Source organism: Amphiura filiformis, chromosome 5 (assembly GCF_039555335.1).
Source record: "Amphiura filiformis chromosome 5, Afil_fr2py, whole genome shotgun sequence".
Classification (NCBI taxonomy): Eukaryota; Metazoa; Echinodermata; class Ophiuroidea; order Amphilepidida; family Amphiuridae; genus Amphiura; species Amphiura filiformis.
Genome location: NC_092632.1, coordinates 74,146,460 through 74,161,723, shown reverse-complemented (window position 1 = coordinate 74,161,723; position 15,264 = coordinate 74,146,460). Strand labels below are relative to the sequence as shown.

General features: G+C 36.0%; 1 protein-coding gene across 1 annotated transcript; it reads right to left on the bottom strand.

Annotated features, from left to right (window-relative positions):
* Positions 1-9,543: 9,543 nt before the first annotated feature.
* LOC140151972 (uncharacterized) lies at positions 9,544-14,757 on the bottom strand. The gene is made up of 3 exons (XM_072174273.1): positions 14,380-14,757; positions 12,149-12,432; positions 9,544-10,687 (listed from the first exon to the last, which is right to left on the bottom strand). Exons 1-3 carry the CDS (start codon positions 14,600-14,602, stop codon positions 10,262-10,264), a joined length of 933 nt encoding a protein of 310 aa, XP_072030374.1. The 5' UTR covers positions 14,603-14,757; the 3' UTR covers positions 9,544-10,261.
* Between the last annotated feature and the right edge of the window lie 507 nt (positions 14,758-15,264).

The window sequence follows — 15,264 nt, the reverse complement described above, 5'->3', positions numbered from 1 at the left end:
CCCTATGCAGTGTGCATCTTCCATTTTAGCCGAAAAACACCATGTTTTGGGCCAAAATAGTGCAAAATTTTGCGTGCTTCGCTCGCACTGGCCTATTATATAGCAAAATTCAGCTTCAATTTGGGCTAAAATAATCTAAAATTGTAATTTATTTCGCTAGCTTTGCGCGCAAATGTCGTAGTAAAATCTAAAAACTTGGCCTCTTGAGTGCACATGCTTTCCTCACGGTGCGTTTGGGGGCCTCCAAATTTTGGCCTGGCCCAGGGCCCCCAAAAGGTTAATCGAGCCCTGCAGAGATGATTTGTTTATGATTTGTCTTTATTGAAATTTCTGAATGCAGCTGTAAAACAGGGTGCCACATGGTTAATTTTGCACTTTTAAAACATGCAAACAATCTCAAAAGGTCATATTAAATAGGAAACTTTCTTTCCTGAAGTCACCATGTCCACAATTTTTTTCCTTGTAAAAGTACCATCATTTTTTGCCATATTCTGTGATTCCTTCTCTCCAAGTAAGGCACCAGATGAATCAACCTTCCTACTAACCAATTTCAGACTGTGGAGAGTTCATCATCAGATGCTAGTAAATATTTATCTCTGGCTTCAAATCAATTACAAGTGGTGCCACTGCCAAGTGAAAAGCAGTTGCAAAGCGCACTATCAAATTTCCATTATTATTTAACCATCAATTTTTATACTGCCTCTATTATGTGTATTGGACATCCTGACCATGATTTTTTACTCCAAAATTGGTCAACTATTTTCAGTAATGACAAATGGATGTGCAAGATAAGAAAGCCCTATCTGTGATGGCTGCCCTGTAGACATTTGACTATTTTGACTACTCGGTGCTAGAAGTGGGTAAGTGTAATAGCTGCCATGTGTAGCTGCCTACAATATACTCTGTGTAAATTGCTAAATGTTCAGCGACATGGCAGCTATTGCACTTATCCACTTCTGGCACTGAGCAGTTAATTTCTGCTACTATTGAATAAGACACTTGGCAGCTATTGCTGATAGTGCACTCTTGTGCTAACCTCTTAATATTGTAAACAAGACAATGAAAGCTGCCGCAATGGAAGCTCAATGACAAGGAAAGTACTATTATGTTTTGATTTCTTCCATTTGTATTCAAACAAATAATGTTATGTATGTAAATCATATTGATATTAGGATCATTTTTGTACCATATTTCCAAAATACACCTTAATTACTGTCATTCTTGTAAAATGCTTTACTTTGACATTAAAAAGTAATTATTTTTATGCCTTGAAATCATTGGTTTTGAATCTTGCTTTTTTTTGTGGTAAATTTGAGCTGTTAATTTAGTTTGTATTTGCAGCTTTAATTTTGCTGGAATGTAACATAGAATTAAATGAGGTGCTTGACTGGATGTCCTTACTAGTCTATATTAATACTGTGTTTGGATGTCTGTTTTTATCATACATTTACATATGTGACCCCTCGGCACAACTTGGCCCTGAAGTCGCCAATCATCATTTTTGAGATATTCAACCAAAATATTCTGCTTGAAATTAGCTTTAAAATGATGTATATCATGTCTATAGTACTTGACATTTAAGTAGTGAAAAATCAATAAATCAGTCAATAAATCCTTTGTTTCCTATTGTTTATTGTTAAGTTCGATGGAGCATATCTCAATAGTGGCACTGGCGACATCCGGGCTCAGTTGTGCCGAGGGTCACATATTGTTAAGTTGTATGACCTTGTTATACTTTTGATATTACCAATTCAATAGATTTAGATGGATGTTTTGGTGTTCCAAGTAATAGACACAGGTGGTTTTGTGTGGGTGGACTGATGTATGGATTTTAAGAAAGGATTTCAATAATACAATAGTAATAAATTCAGATTACATTATCATATGAATTAAGCTTTATCACATTGCCATCTGCATGCCAAAAGTTGCCTGTTGAGATACAACTTTCAAAGTGGTTTCAAAATTGTGACACAACTTTTCATAAGATAAGCATTATGTTACACCTCACCTCAATAGAGGTTGTGCATATGACATATCATACCGTAAATATGGCATGCAGACTACTAAAATGCATTCAACAAAAGCATGGTTGCAATCTACCGCGACAGTTCTTCTCACACACATAACAAATGCACTACGATCAAATAGGTTGATGACAATATTTGATTGAATGGACTGCACTGTGACATGATTATGGTGAAGAACACTGGTTCAAATCCTTTGTTTGGAGCCAATCAATAATTTCATGCACAATCTCTATAGCTCATCGTCCACATTTCAAATAAAACTGCATCTCACATGAAAAGAAGGGTGCGCTCGCTATTTGGCACCGTAAGATAGAAATGTAAGTTTCCATGGTTACATCAACAACTGTCTGAAAATTAATGTAGTTGTTGTTTGCTTGGGTGATCAAGTGACTACAGCCTACCTTCTCTGTTGGATGCAAGGACACATGGATTGACAATTTTAAGAGGATACTGTGTAATCAGATAATCCATAAAAAAAGTACTTTTACAAATGTTTAATCAGGTGGAAATAAGTATATATTTTGAATAACATCATCTTCAGATCTGAATCTTTTCTGCTTTGTAGTGGATTAACATGATTAAAGTAGGCTTCTTTTTTAATGCTCAAATTTACCTGTTTTATATTTTCAGCCCTATATGAGCTATTTATCCCAATTTCACACTGTTTTTCAGCTTTTTATTATAGCTTTTTCAGCATATTTCACTAATTGATGGTTTCAGGTGCACATCTTACAGAAGCCCAGGCAGATGGATCTTCATTTTCAAAGTGCCCCCTGGGAAAAATATTTTTTGGGTGAAATAGGACATAGAACTTTTATATCATATTCGAAACATGTTTCCACCAACCAGGACACATTTTGCAATTACAGTGATGGGTTTGCCCCCTCCGAATGACCAAACTGCACACACTGCATGTAATCATGGTAATGTACAACACAGTACAGGTATGATCCTGTTTGGGCATAGTTTGTTGGTATAAAATATAATGTCACATTAAATCTTGCATGAAATGCTCATTGGGGTGTGCTATGATGTTCCTTTCATATCTGTGTACAACTGTACATTTTAATTCCCACATGGATAGTAGACAGAATAGTATATTATTGAATTGAATGAAGCAAGGTGAGTACAAATTTCACAGACTTGTTTGATATGGGTCAATGGGTATGTTGAATTGTACAATATTGTTGCACTTGTATGCCAAATCTTTGATGAAAGGTTCATGACATGTGTGATGAAAGGGGTGTTATACACAGGCAGTTTGAATGCTAGTTTTGCCCCTGCTGTTGTGTTCTTGTTTGATTGCAACTGAATTGGCCCTATTCAATGAATGCATTACCACTCTCAAAGTCAGAATTTGCTTTTTTTTAACAAGCAGATATATGTGCTAGTTTAACGTGTAAAAGCACAACAAAATCTGACTATGGGGTCTGATGTATAACATGTACATTCAGAAATTCCCAATCAAGGCTGAGATAGTTATCAATTATCCCGTCAATTACATAACAGCTAGCTATTGCGAGGTACTTTTTAATGTATTTTTATGATCAAATGAGGCTTGTTTTCATGGTGCAATTTTTACATTAAAATAAATCACTGCTTTATATCGTCAGCCTGCTATGCTAAATGCATGTAATTTTGAGAACAAAGTACAAAATATGGTTCAAGCATGCATTTAAACATATTTATTCACCAATCTTTGCAAAAGAATAATGATAATTATACTAATAAAAGGGAATAATCCGAAATAATTAGGGTGATTACGTAAATGATGCATGCTTCAACCATATTTTGTACTTTGTTCTCAAAATAGGCATTAGCATAGCAGGCTGACGATATATACATGTAATTAGGCACCCTGGGAAACATGGGAAAGGCACACTCAGTGCTGGAGCACACACAACCTTTACTAAAACCCCATCTTACAGATACTACTTGAGCAAATTATAAAAAAGTGTACCAAAATTCTTTCATCTAGAATGGAATATGTCAAGAAATCAATTTATAAAATTATTGCCTCTGTGGTTTAATATCAGCCTTGTGGTTCTCGAGTTAAAGTATGTTTTTTTTCTTATTCTATTTTGACATATCCAGCATTTATCACTGTAAGTGCAATTGTGTGAATCTTGACGAGGCGCGTGTTGTGTAACTTTTCACTTTGCTACAAATAAAGTGGCAATTGGACCAAATGACAATTTCACAAGCAGTTGGACCAGTTGGCATTTGGACCAAGTGATATTATTAACCAAGGGTAATAGTTGGACCAAGTGGCAGTTGGTCCAAGTGAAATTGGACCAAGTGGCATTTGGTCCATGTGGCATTTGGTCCAATTTGAATTGGACCAAGTGGCATTTGGTCCAAGTGAACATTTGGTCCAAGTGAAATTGGACCAAGTGGCATTGGTCCAATTGGAATTGGACCAAGTGGCATTTGGTCCAAGTGAACATTTGGTCCAAGTGAAATTGGACCAAGTGGCATTGGTCCAAGTGAAATTGGACCAAGTAGTATTTGGTCCAAGTGGCATTTGGACCAAGTGGCATTTGGACCAAGTGATAACTACACCAACTACCATATCAAATTGGTATTGGGACGAAAAGGACCAAGTGTTTCTTTGAACAAATATGAAATCATTATGACACAATTTTTTCCCCATGTCAAAATCTCCAATAGAAATTGCTAAAGTCATTTTTTGCTGTAAAATTTATTTCATTAGCCATTTCAATCTGCATGAAGAGTACACTCGTAATTATTTGTCAAAGGTAATGCGAATAATTATAACGAACCATTGTGTCTTTTCAATCATGGAAAAGAGATGCAATATAGAAAACATAACTTTTGATTCAAGGAATAATTTAATGCATAAAAATATACAACAAGTAGTGCACATGGTGAATATTAAAAATAAAAACATTTAAAATATCTGTGTTAATAATACATTACACTACTTATAAATTACCATTTAAAGTGAATGAAATTTCCAACATTTTGTGTACATTTATATAATCAGCATCACTTAACAATGAAAGACTGGGTAAATATTTAAGCAAATGGCAAGACCGCATACCAGTGCAACATTTTATGTGGCATGATTTCTCTGGTATTAAAAAAAAGGATAATTTCGAGCACTGTAGTCTGTACTCTTGGGTATAATTGGAATATAAATAGTCCAGTGAATCTAAACAAATTAGTGGTGTCACCCACCACTCTTATTGGAACAACAAAAATTTCACTGTTATACATTTTGGAGATGTCCCCTGAATATCATGCCAAAAAGGATATTAAAATGTACTTAGTGGAAAGGTAGTTTTTGGTAGGAAAAGGTCATAGAGGGGTCAAATTTCAAGTATTCCTCTAGTCAAAAGGATTCAGTATAGTTTCTCATATCGGTGATGTTCCATTCTCAAGTTATAGGCAAAAAGGTCAAAGGTCATATTTTGGGCTACACGTGGGTTAAGTTTGAAAAATGCTCTGACATGATCTCCTAAATAAAAATTCCTTTAAAAAAGGAATGTGGCGCCCAATGTGAACTTGGACGTGATATGGTGAATTCCATGGTGTGTAGATTTGGTATTATAATGATTTTTCTGGGAAGAGTAGAAGATGATCAAATGCAATAGAAATATGTTTGATTGGGGAAGGTGTTCTGACAATCCAAATATAAACTTAGTCCACCTCAAATGACCTGTAACAATTTGTGATTGACATTACTTAATTCACCTCGGATGACTTTGATCTGACATTCAACATTTTCGCGCTTTACACCAATCATATCCATAACAATTTAGGGATGAAATCAAAACTCGACGGCGGTTGACCGCTGGTTCCGTTCAGTTCCGTCCGGTTGCTATTGTTCTAAACAATGGGAACGGACCGAACCAACGATCAACCGCCGATCGAGTTTTGATTTCATCCTTAACTCTACAACTTCCTGTCAACTCTCTAATTTAAAACTCTAAATTTCTGTCTGTTTGCCTTTTCTGTCTTCATTGGTCTTGTACCATTTTATATTACACTACAGTTTGTTACAATTATTAAGATAAGCAAACATTGCTGGGTAGATAACAGGATTTAGTTATTTACTTTACCCAATCATGGAGGTAGTAGCTAGTACTACCTCCATGGCAATAACCACTATATAGATTCTATGGTAATTAGCAAACAAAAGCCATCAGTTTATTGAGGCCTCGTTAATTGATCTTATCACTATGGACCACAAGAGTCTCATCCCAATGGCATAGTCCAATAACCTCAATTACATAATCATAGTGCAAAATTTGACCTCAAGTTGCAGAGTATGAGTTTGTGTACCCAAATTTTCAAGGACTGTTCCCATGATAGATGAGCATGTTGTGGATCCTAGTGTATGGTCAAATGTCACCGTCTATCGGGTTCTAAGGCACACGGTAAACTGGTTGAACGCATACAAAGGTCAGGATTTATTTGGTGTTTTTATAAATCCTAATTTTGTATTTTAAACAAAGAATATACGCTCACCATTTTATCCCGTGCATATCAGAAAACAATAATAAAATAAAATCCAAGCAAATTGTGGTTTTATTTATGAGCTGGCTGCTGGGCATAATTTTAGCAAAACAATTGCGAAGTCAATCTAGCAAGAGTGAAATTAGAAGCGTTTCACAAAGTCATGCCTATATTGTGGCGCCTCCGTAGAGGGCGCCACAAAAATGGTCTCAATTTGTTTGTCCTTGAAAAACACTCCAAATTAGAATAGTTTGCCATATCTTGGATGTTCCGTTACCTAAGAACCAGGGTAAAAGAGGTCAATGACCATTGAACTCTATTGACCATGACCTATTTTTCCTAGGCCTATGTAATTAAACATCCTGAACATTGCAAATATTTTTTTAATTAATAAGTTATGTTTGAAAAATGAACAATTTGAGCCCATTTTGGTTAAAATCAGACAATTTTTAGTTTGGAGCCCAACATTTGACCTTTTGGCTCATAACTCAAGAACCTACATCAGAGATAGCCTACAGCATACTTTTTCTGGATCCTTATCAGGAATGTAGCTACAGTGGGCGGTGGTGAGCGGCAGCTGCAATTTTAGCGCTGGAGCTGGAGCCCACCACTGGGCCAAAATTGCGGAGTTTTATTGGATTAGTCAAGAATTTGGACCATTTTGGCCAAAAATTGCCAAATATGCAAGATTTTCATTAAATGCCACCCACCACTAAAACTATCCTAGCTACAACCCTGATCCGTATGACTAGTAGAATAATTTGGTATAATTTGTAAAACAAATTTATTGAAGTAATACTAATAGTAATACTAATAGTATACTGTTGGTATGATGGGGACATCTCTGAAATGCATAGCAGTGGCAACATTCTGTTGCAATTAGTGGTGAGTCAAAACTCACTTTGATTGGACTAGAAAGATTAATGAGCTTTTAGGACTAATTGCAATTGACAAAAGATAATGTGGTCATAATGATTAATGCAAAATGTTTTAGAAAGCATTATATAAATTTATAATCATTGTATTAAATTCATTCAAGTATTTAAAATGTGGGTTAATGCTGTTACCATAATACTGAATACCATGTATACCGGTATATATCACGGGGTTAAATGGCTGTAGGTTATTGTATTTATTCAACATTTTATCAGGCATTGAGGTTTGACCTAGCTTATAATCCACTGATTTTATTTGTTCCAAAAATGCTAGTTTTGATGCTATAAAAATCGTTTTACTCCTTAGCTTAAATCTACGTAGGAACATAATGCTAAACTTAACTCGCATTTAAAGTTAAATTTCACTATTTGGCCAAATTTATGAATTAAGGTCCGAAGGAGGTTTTTCACATGCTGTGAGTGACAATCAAGACTTGTACAAAGTATAATTTCAATTATGCATTCTAATTTTTGAAAAATACAGGTTTTATTCTTATAACCAATCATATCACAATCAAAAAAGTGAAAATTAGAGTAAAGTTTCGGCATGTACACAGACTTAGATGCCACAGAATCCTGTGGCAATATACTCAAGATTTTGAATGCTTTGACTTGGTCCCCGTCTTTGTGACTCGATTGTCATATACCGAAAATGCACGTTTCTGGCTCTTTTTTTTTTTTTTTTTTCAAGAAATTAGTAACATAGCCCAGGAAACATAGTTAACATTTATTTGTTATCTCCAGTTAGTGCTAAATGAATGAATAGGATTGAAGTGTTTCGTTTGGCAGAATTTTTGTTATTAAATCCCAAAAAATTGGTGCTGTATTTTTTTTAATCCCAAAAAATTGGTGCTGTATTTTCCTGGAATGGGTATGCATATGCAACATTTTGATGTGTTATGGAAAAAAAAAGCAAATGACAAACTAAACAGAGAAATAAATAATATGAGGGAATGCTTATTATCTTGAAGAATTAGGCTGTCATTCATGGACTTTAACCTTCTCCACTTCCTTTCTCTAAAGCTTTCACTCCAAATGTATCTTTGGAAGTGTCGGGGATGTGTGGACACCGGAAGTGCCGGGGATGACATGGACGCCACAAGTTCGAAACTGGTGGTCTTTTAGTGACAGATTCAAAAAGAGGTCATTTGGGTGAGAAGGTCCCTAAAAAAAGTTTTTAGGGACTTAAAGGGTGGTCATTTGGCTTGCCAAAAATTCTTGCCCCCCTTTACCCTCTCACCGGGCTCATAGTTATTGCATAACCCCTAACAAAACTGACAAATTTTCCGATATAGGTCCAACATACAAACTTACAGACTAATGCAATTTCAGTTTACCTGGGAGTTCAGTATAGGTTAACTTATAACAATAACAGGAAAATATTCAAGATGATCTGACCCGTGACAATTTATATTAAAAAAGATCAGACATAATACCATAAATAATAAGAGAATAATTAACTGTAAATTCTGGCGGTAGATATACTGTTTGGATCCATAAAATTGAACAGGTACTAGTCGTTCAAAAGGCAACCGTGTTCACAGGGATATTTGTAAAAGGCAGTTTATGATATTTGAGCAATGTAATCATATTCATATAATTACCACAATTTGAACACCACGGCATGAATTTTCCATGGAGGTTTAGTTTTTTATTTAAGTTTCTGTTTTAATATCACGTATAGGGCATGGGTACGTTGCTAAAAAAAATTCAGCCCCCCCCCCCTTAGGAGGGTCAAAAATTTTCAGGTCCCCCTTTTTGCATTAGCCCCCTCCCCCCTTACAAGTGTTTGTGAACGGTCCCTAAGTTTGTACAATGCGATGGTGTGTGGTTATTATTAATGGAGTGGTGAAGGGGAAGGTGGCAACCAAGACTGTGTGACAGTCTATATAGGTGAAGCGGATCGTGTCCTCACTATCAGCTCGCATCGTATCGTGTCCTCATCAGCTCGCATCGTATCGATGAAGCCGGCAATTCCCATATCTGACTCACGTCTATTACCAAATATACTGCGCCAAGAAAGTATCCTTACACTTGGAAAAATAATCACAATTTCAAAACTGAACCATATTCGGGTAAATTTGTTTTTGTAATACTATATAATCCTGCATATTATGACACCACATTGAATCCAATATGACCTCAAGAAGTAAAGTTACAAGCAATTGAATAGACGAAAAGTTTTAAAAGTGACAAATTGGCCTATACAAGGCGCACAAAGATTCCAACAAGCGCAACAAAGAGACTACACAGTTTCTTCAATGAAACTTTATTTAAAGCAGTATTTATTTCAGTTTTTACTTCTCTGTACTTTCATAACTTGCATTTTATTTGTCAGCTCTTTTGTTTCTTTTATTTTAAATTAAAGGCACACACAAATTAGCCATTTACCACTCTCAAACCTGAAATGTCTAGTCCGTGGAGTTTTGAATAGGCCAGTGTGTCACTTTTAAAACTGGACCTTCGTCTAATCAAATGCTTGTAACTTTGCTTCTTGAAGTCACATTGGATTCAATGGGGTGTCAAAATGTGCCGGATTAGATAGTGCATCAATTGAAAAAAAAAATTTACCCAATATGGTTCAGTTTTGAAATTGTAACTATTTTTCCAAGTGTAGGGATACTTTCTTGGAGCAGTATATATTTCACACGAAGGCCCGCGACATTATATGTAAGCCTCTTGCCGGTACCAATGTGTGGAAACCAAACGTTTATAATAAATATTTCATAAACCGTTAACCGTGATACACATAATACCGAGCAAACCAAGGCGGCACCAAAATTGTCCGGAGTATTTGCAATGTTCAGCATGCGAAAATTACCTTTTGCTCTTTTCCCGCGCCAACACCTGTAATAGTGGAATATTAAAGTTTTGCTTTGCGGCAGCTTTTAATTCAGACAAGTTCAAAATTGCATCACCAACAAGTTTTTCCTTTCCATATTTTCCACAACCGTGTATTTTGAAAAGCAATTCTAAGATCGGAAGTTCTTCTTTCGGTAATTGACGAAAACGGAACAGTTCTCTAAAGACTAGGTCGTCGACGGGTCGAATGCGAGTTTTGCTGCTTTGCTGTTTCTTGGGGCGTAGGGAAAGACGGACTCTATATTTGTTGAAGCCACCATGTTGCTTATTAGGCAGGTCAGAAGCTTTCATAATGGCAACTTTCAACCGACCACCGGCTTCGTTGTAGTCGAGATTGACCTCTAAATGTCCAATAACTTTAGGCATGTTAGGTGATTGGACCTGAAAACAATGATATCCGATGAGTTAATATTTTGGTAAATTTTGAGGGTGGGTACGTGTGTGTTTGAGCAGCCAGTGCATAATACTTTGCATCTAGGCATTTATAGGCCTACGGCACATTTAAAGTGTATTTCTATTTTCTATCTGGAAGCCCGTAAACAGGAAAGTCAACGTTACGGTAGTTAATAACTGTATAGCCCCTATTCGATTATCACGTGAGGCCTTTGATTTACATGTGTTCGTGGGGTGCTATATGTGTTATTTACGAGGGGGTATCAAAAAGTTTTAGAAATCGCACAGAAGTGAAAGAGCTATATCAATGAAATTTTGTCAGTGCAATTACTGGTCCTTATGTACACTATGGTGCAAAAATGGTCTCATAAGTATGTTTACTTTTTTTTTACAGGAGCTAGATGTCACTACCTGCCTATGTAACCGCATAACCAGCAAAATGGAGAAATTTGAGGCATGCAGCATGATTAAGTTCCATTTTAAGGGTTACAGTGCCCAGAAAATCTGTGATTAAATAAAAATTCCTTTTCCAAAATGTGACAGTGACATATCACCATCACCACCGAAGATAACTTTCATTTCATCATCAATTTTCTAGGCACTGCAACCCTTCAAAAGCAGGATCTTAATAATGCTGCTTGCCTCAATTTTCTCAATCTTGCAGGTTATGCGCAGTAACTGGGGCAGCGGGTTATTGGCATCTAGTGGCACCTATAAAAAAAGTAAACATACCTATGAGACCATTTTGGACCATAATGTACATAAGGACCAGTGATTGCACTGACAAAATTTCATTGATAAAGCTTTTTCACTTCTGGGCGATTTCTAAAACTTTTTGATACCCCCTCGTATATGTATCAATGCATATCGTACCAGTGCAATAGTGCATACAGGCCCGTACGCAGGATTTCATTGGGGGGCTGCTGATTTTGACAAAGTGGACTTTTTTCCAAGGGGGGGGGGGGCGATTTTGTGAAAAGTGGACACAATTTGGACCTTTTTTGTCCAAAAAAGTGTTAAAAACCTGATTTTTTTTCTCGCTACGCTCGCAAATTATGAATTTTAAGGACTTTTTGTATACTTTTCCAAATGGGGGGGGGGGTGCGTCGCACACCCCGCACACCCTCCCCTGCGTACGGGTCTGAGTGCATAGTATATACGTCTTTAAACTTGGCATATAATGAAAGTGTATTTCTGCAAGGAGGCCGTGCGCAGGAAAGTCTACGTTGGTTATCAGAAAACATTGCCATGGCAGTGTACTCCGCAAGGTATTTGATTTCCCTAAGATTTGAATGGTGTTTTTCTTTTGGTATTATGGACCTATACCAATTCAAATGTAGCAATGAGAGGGAGACTTTAAGAAAAATGACATAAAGATTCATCAACAAAATTCTAGGCCTATATATTATACACTCTTGGAAAAAAAATCAACTATTTTCAAAAGCATACCGTTTTCTTTTCCCCATCTGTTATGGCATGGTCCAATACTATCTGATCCGCTTGCAGAGCTAGAGTAGACAAAGTATCACTGGTGTTGTCCGTGGTGTTGCCCACAGAACTGATGGACAATTGCTCATCGAGACTGGTCTCTATCTCTATTTCCACTTCTTGTTCGTAGACATATTTCTCATCTGATGGTGTGGATTCTTCATGATTTTGCTTTGTCTCTGGCGGAGGAGATTCTTTATGGTTTCCTAACGCTGCACCATCCATGTCCACTAGCACGACAGCGTCTAATTCCCGAGATGAAAACAGTAAAACAAGGGTTTTTTAATTTATTTTTTTAAATTTTAAATCTGTAAGACACTGGCACTTATGAACATTCCAATTTTAATCATATAAGTCGTATACACAGCTTTTGTATTTTGTAGGTATATATACAAGGTTATTTACAAACTGGTTATTCAAGTTATTTCCACGTCAAGATGCATCCACTGCTTCAAATAAGGACGTAACTACGTATTACCCTTAAGGGTAGACGAGGTATTATTGGTCGAAGCAACCTAAAAATTGATTTTCATTATCTAGATCAATATATTATTGAAAATTAACACCTTGATGTTTTGCAAAAGTTCATTCTACAAATCGTATACTTTGCCAACTTGCTTAATATATTGTTGTTAATGAGTTATATGTACGTTTAACAAAAGTGTTGTTGTTTCAGCCCTCTTTACAACGTAACTCAAGAACCGTAGCACCTAAGTGTTTCTGTGATATTTTAATTCTTCTACACGTTCGTTATGAATTGAGAAATGCAGTTTTTGCCAAAGCTCACTACCATTCGTAAGATGCTGTGAACTACCAAATCGCAACAGTTTAAAATAATTAATAACCTTAATTAAACGTGGTCTATAGTCGAAATCTGGCATATTTCACTAACATTTGCGTGTCTGTTGAACCCTTCGATGTTTTTTCTCATGATATAAAACATTTTTTATTTTGTTTTTTTTTCCAAAGGCATGTAAGGGAGCTCAAATAGGAACAAAATATTTATCCTGGGTAAGCAGTTGGACAACCGGGCGCATCTTAAAAACATTTTATGGAGATTATCCAAAGCTATACAATATGCTGCATAACTTTTGGCTTATGTTTTAAGCATTTCCGGACGTACCAAATCTGTATTCACTATAACCAAAGATAGTATCTTTGCTATAACCAACACATCTTAACAACCAAAAATCACATTTTAACCAAATAACTTTTATTTTGCAGCCAAGATTTTAGAGTATTATCGTGGGTAATTTCAATTTCATTGCACGTAAGATAACGCAGATGTGACGATGGAGGTAGAACTTTTTGAATGACCCTCGTATAATTCTGGTTTACCCTACGCACCCTGTGTTTTGGGTAAGGGTTGGGGTTAGGGTTATGATTAGGGTTAGGGTTATACTTGTGCGCAGGGTATACCAGACTTATTCAAGGAAATGTTATTGTTACATGTAAGTTGTTTTTTTCGGGGTTTTTTTTTCTTGAAATTTTTTTTTCTGTGTACCTGTAATTGAGGTTTACCTGTAACATAGTGCTTAAAGAACCGGCACATAAATGAACAAATGTAAAATATATAAATACCGTTTTGCGTACTATAATAGTCTACAACAAGCTTGTGTATCTAAATGTCATACTGATCTGAATCTGATTTGATAATGTCCAACACTCCTTGATTGCTTGGCAAACATAGAAGCAGGACATGTGAATACTCTCAAAATATATTACATGTATATATATCTAAAAAAAAAAGTAACTAATCCCCCATAAATAATGGCCATTATTCAAAAACGGGCAATTGTATTACAAATCTGAAAAATGCGTTGGAAGCTGAATTTATTTCTGCGCATTTTGACACCTCATTTAAATCAATGTAACCCAAGATTTGAAAATTGCAGTAAATTCTATCGATTTGTATTCAGTATAATGGAAGGAAATCTGTGTAATGATATCTGAGTATTTATGTATTTAAAGTGCAACTGCCAAATCTGGACCCCACTATACATGAAATTGACCGGTGTTTTATTGTTTTCTGGGCCAGCGTATCAAATAAGATGTCAAAATGCGCAGAAATGAATTCTGCTTCCAACGCATTTTACAGATTTGTAATACAATAACCCGTTTTTGAATAATGGCGATTATTTAAGGGGGGTTATTTACTTTTTTTGAGATGTTTATATTTAGCATACACATACCTGTTGATGGGTCCATACTGTCATTTTCACCTTCTTGTGGATGATAATATCCCGAATCACCGTCATCTACTGGCTGAGCCCCTTTTGAACCATTCTCAGATTCAGCAGGAAGATCTTCTGGATTCAAATCATATTTCAAAGGCGGTCCATACGGAGCTTCTGCCTCTGCATTCGGACTGGGCAATTTAAGCAATGTTTTCGCAAGAAAACAATCGAAACACATGATGATACCAATCGAATAGATCGCCTATGGTAGCGAAAATAGACTCGCCCTGCAGATTTCTTAAGACTTTAAAGTAACCACTACTGGTGACTAGATCGACGCAAATGTAACGGCTCAATATTTAATATAGAATCCGATCCAGGACAACGAAAAAAAATAGAATGATTAACATAACAATGCTTTTTGATGCCAACATATTGTGAAAAGTATTACTAATGCGATCATTTTGATCAAACCGGTCAAATGTGTCTTCTCAACACAGCTCAAGGATGTTTATAAAGGAATCATGGTTGACTAAGTATTGTTGGTCGAAGCAGCCAAAAAGACCGATTTTCATTGTCTAAATCAATATATCATTGAAAAATAACACCGTGATGTTTTGCAGAAGTTCAACCTACAAATCATATACTTTGAAAACTTGCTTGATATATTTTTGTTAATGAGTTATGGATATGTTTTACCAATGTGTTGTAGTTCCAGCCCTCTTTACAACATAACTCAAGAACCACAGAACCTACACATAGCTCAGAGGGACCAACAAAAGTATAGGCCTATCTGAGATATTTGATACACGCTCGTTATAAACATATGATGAAATGATCAATGCAATTTTTGCCAAAGCTCAAGACCATTCGTTGGATGCTGTAAACGACCAAATCCCA

Coding starts and splice junctions, on each gene's coding strand:
- LOC140151972 (XM_072174273.1), bottom strand. CDS start 14,602: ATGTGTTTCGATTGTTTTCTTGCGAAAACATTGCTTAAATTGCCCAGT. Junction 12,433..14,379: donor CAGTATGGACCCATCAACAG/GTATGTGTATGC, acceptor CTCGGGAATTAG/ACGCTGTCGTGCTAGTGGAC. Junction 10,688..12,148: donor CAGATGGGGAAAAGAAAACG/GTATGCTTTTGA, acceptor CATTGTTTTCAG/GTCCAATCACCTAACATGCC.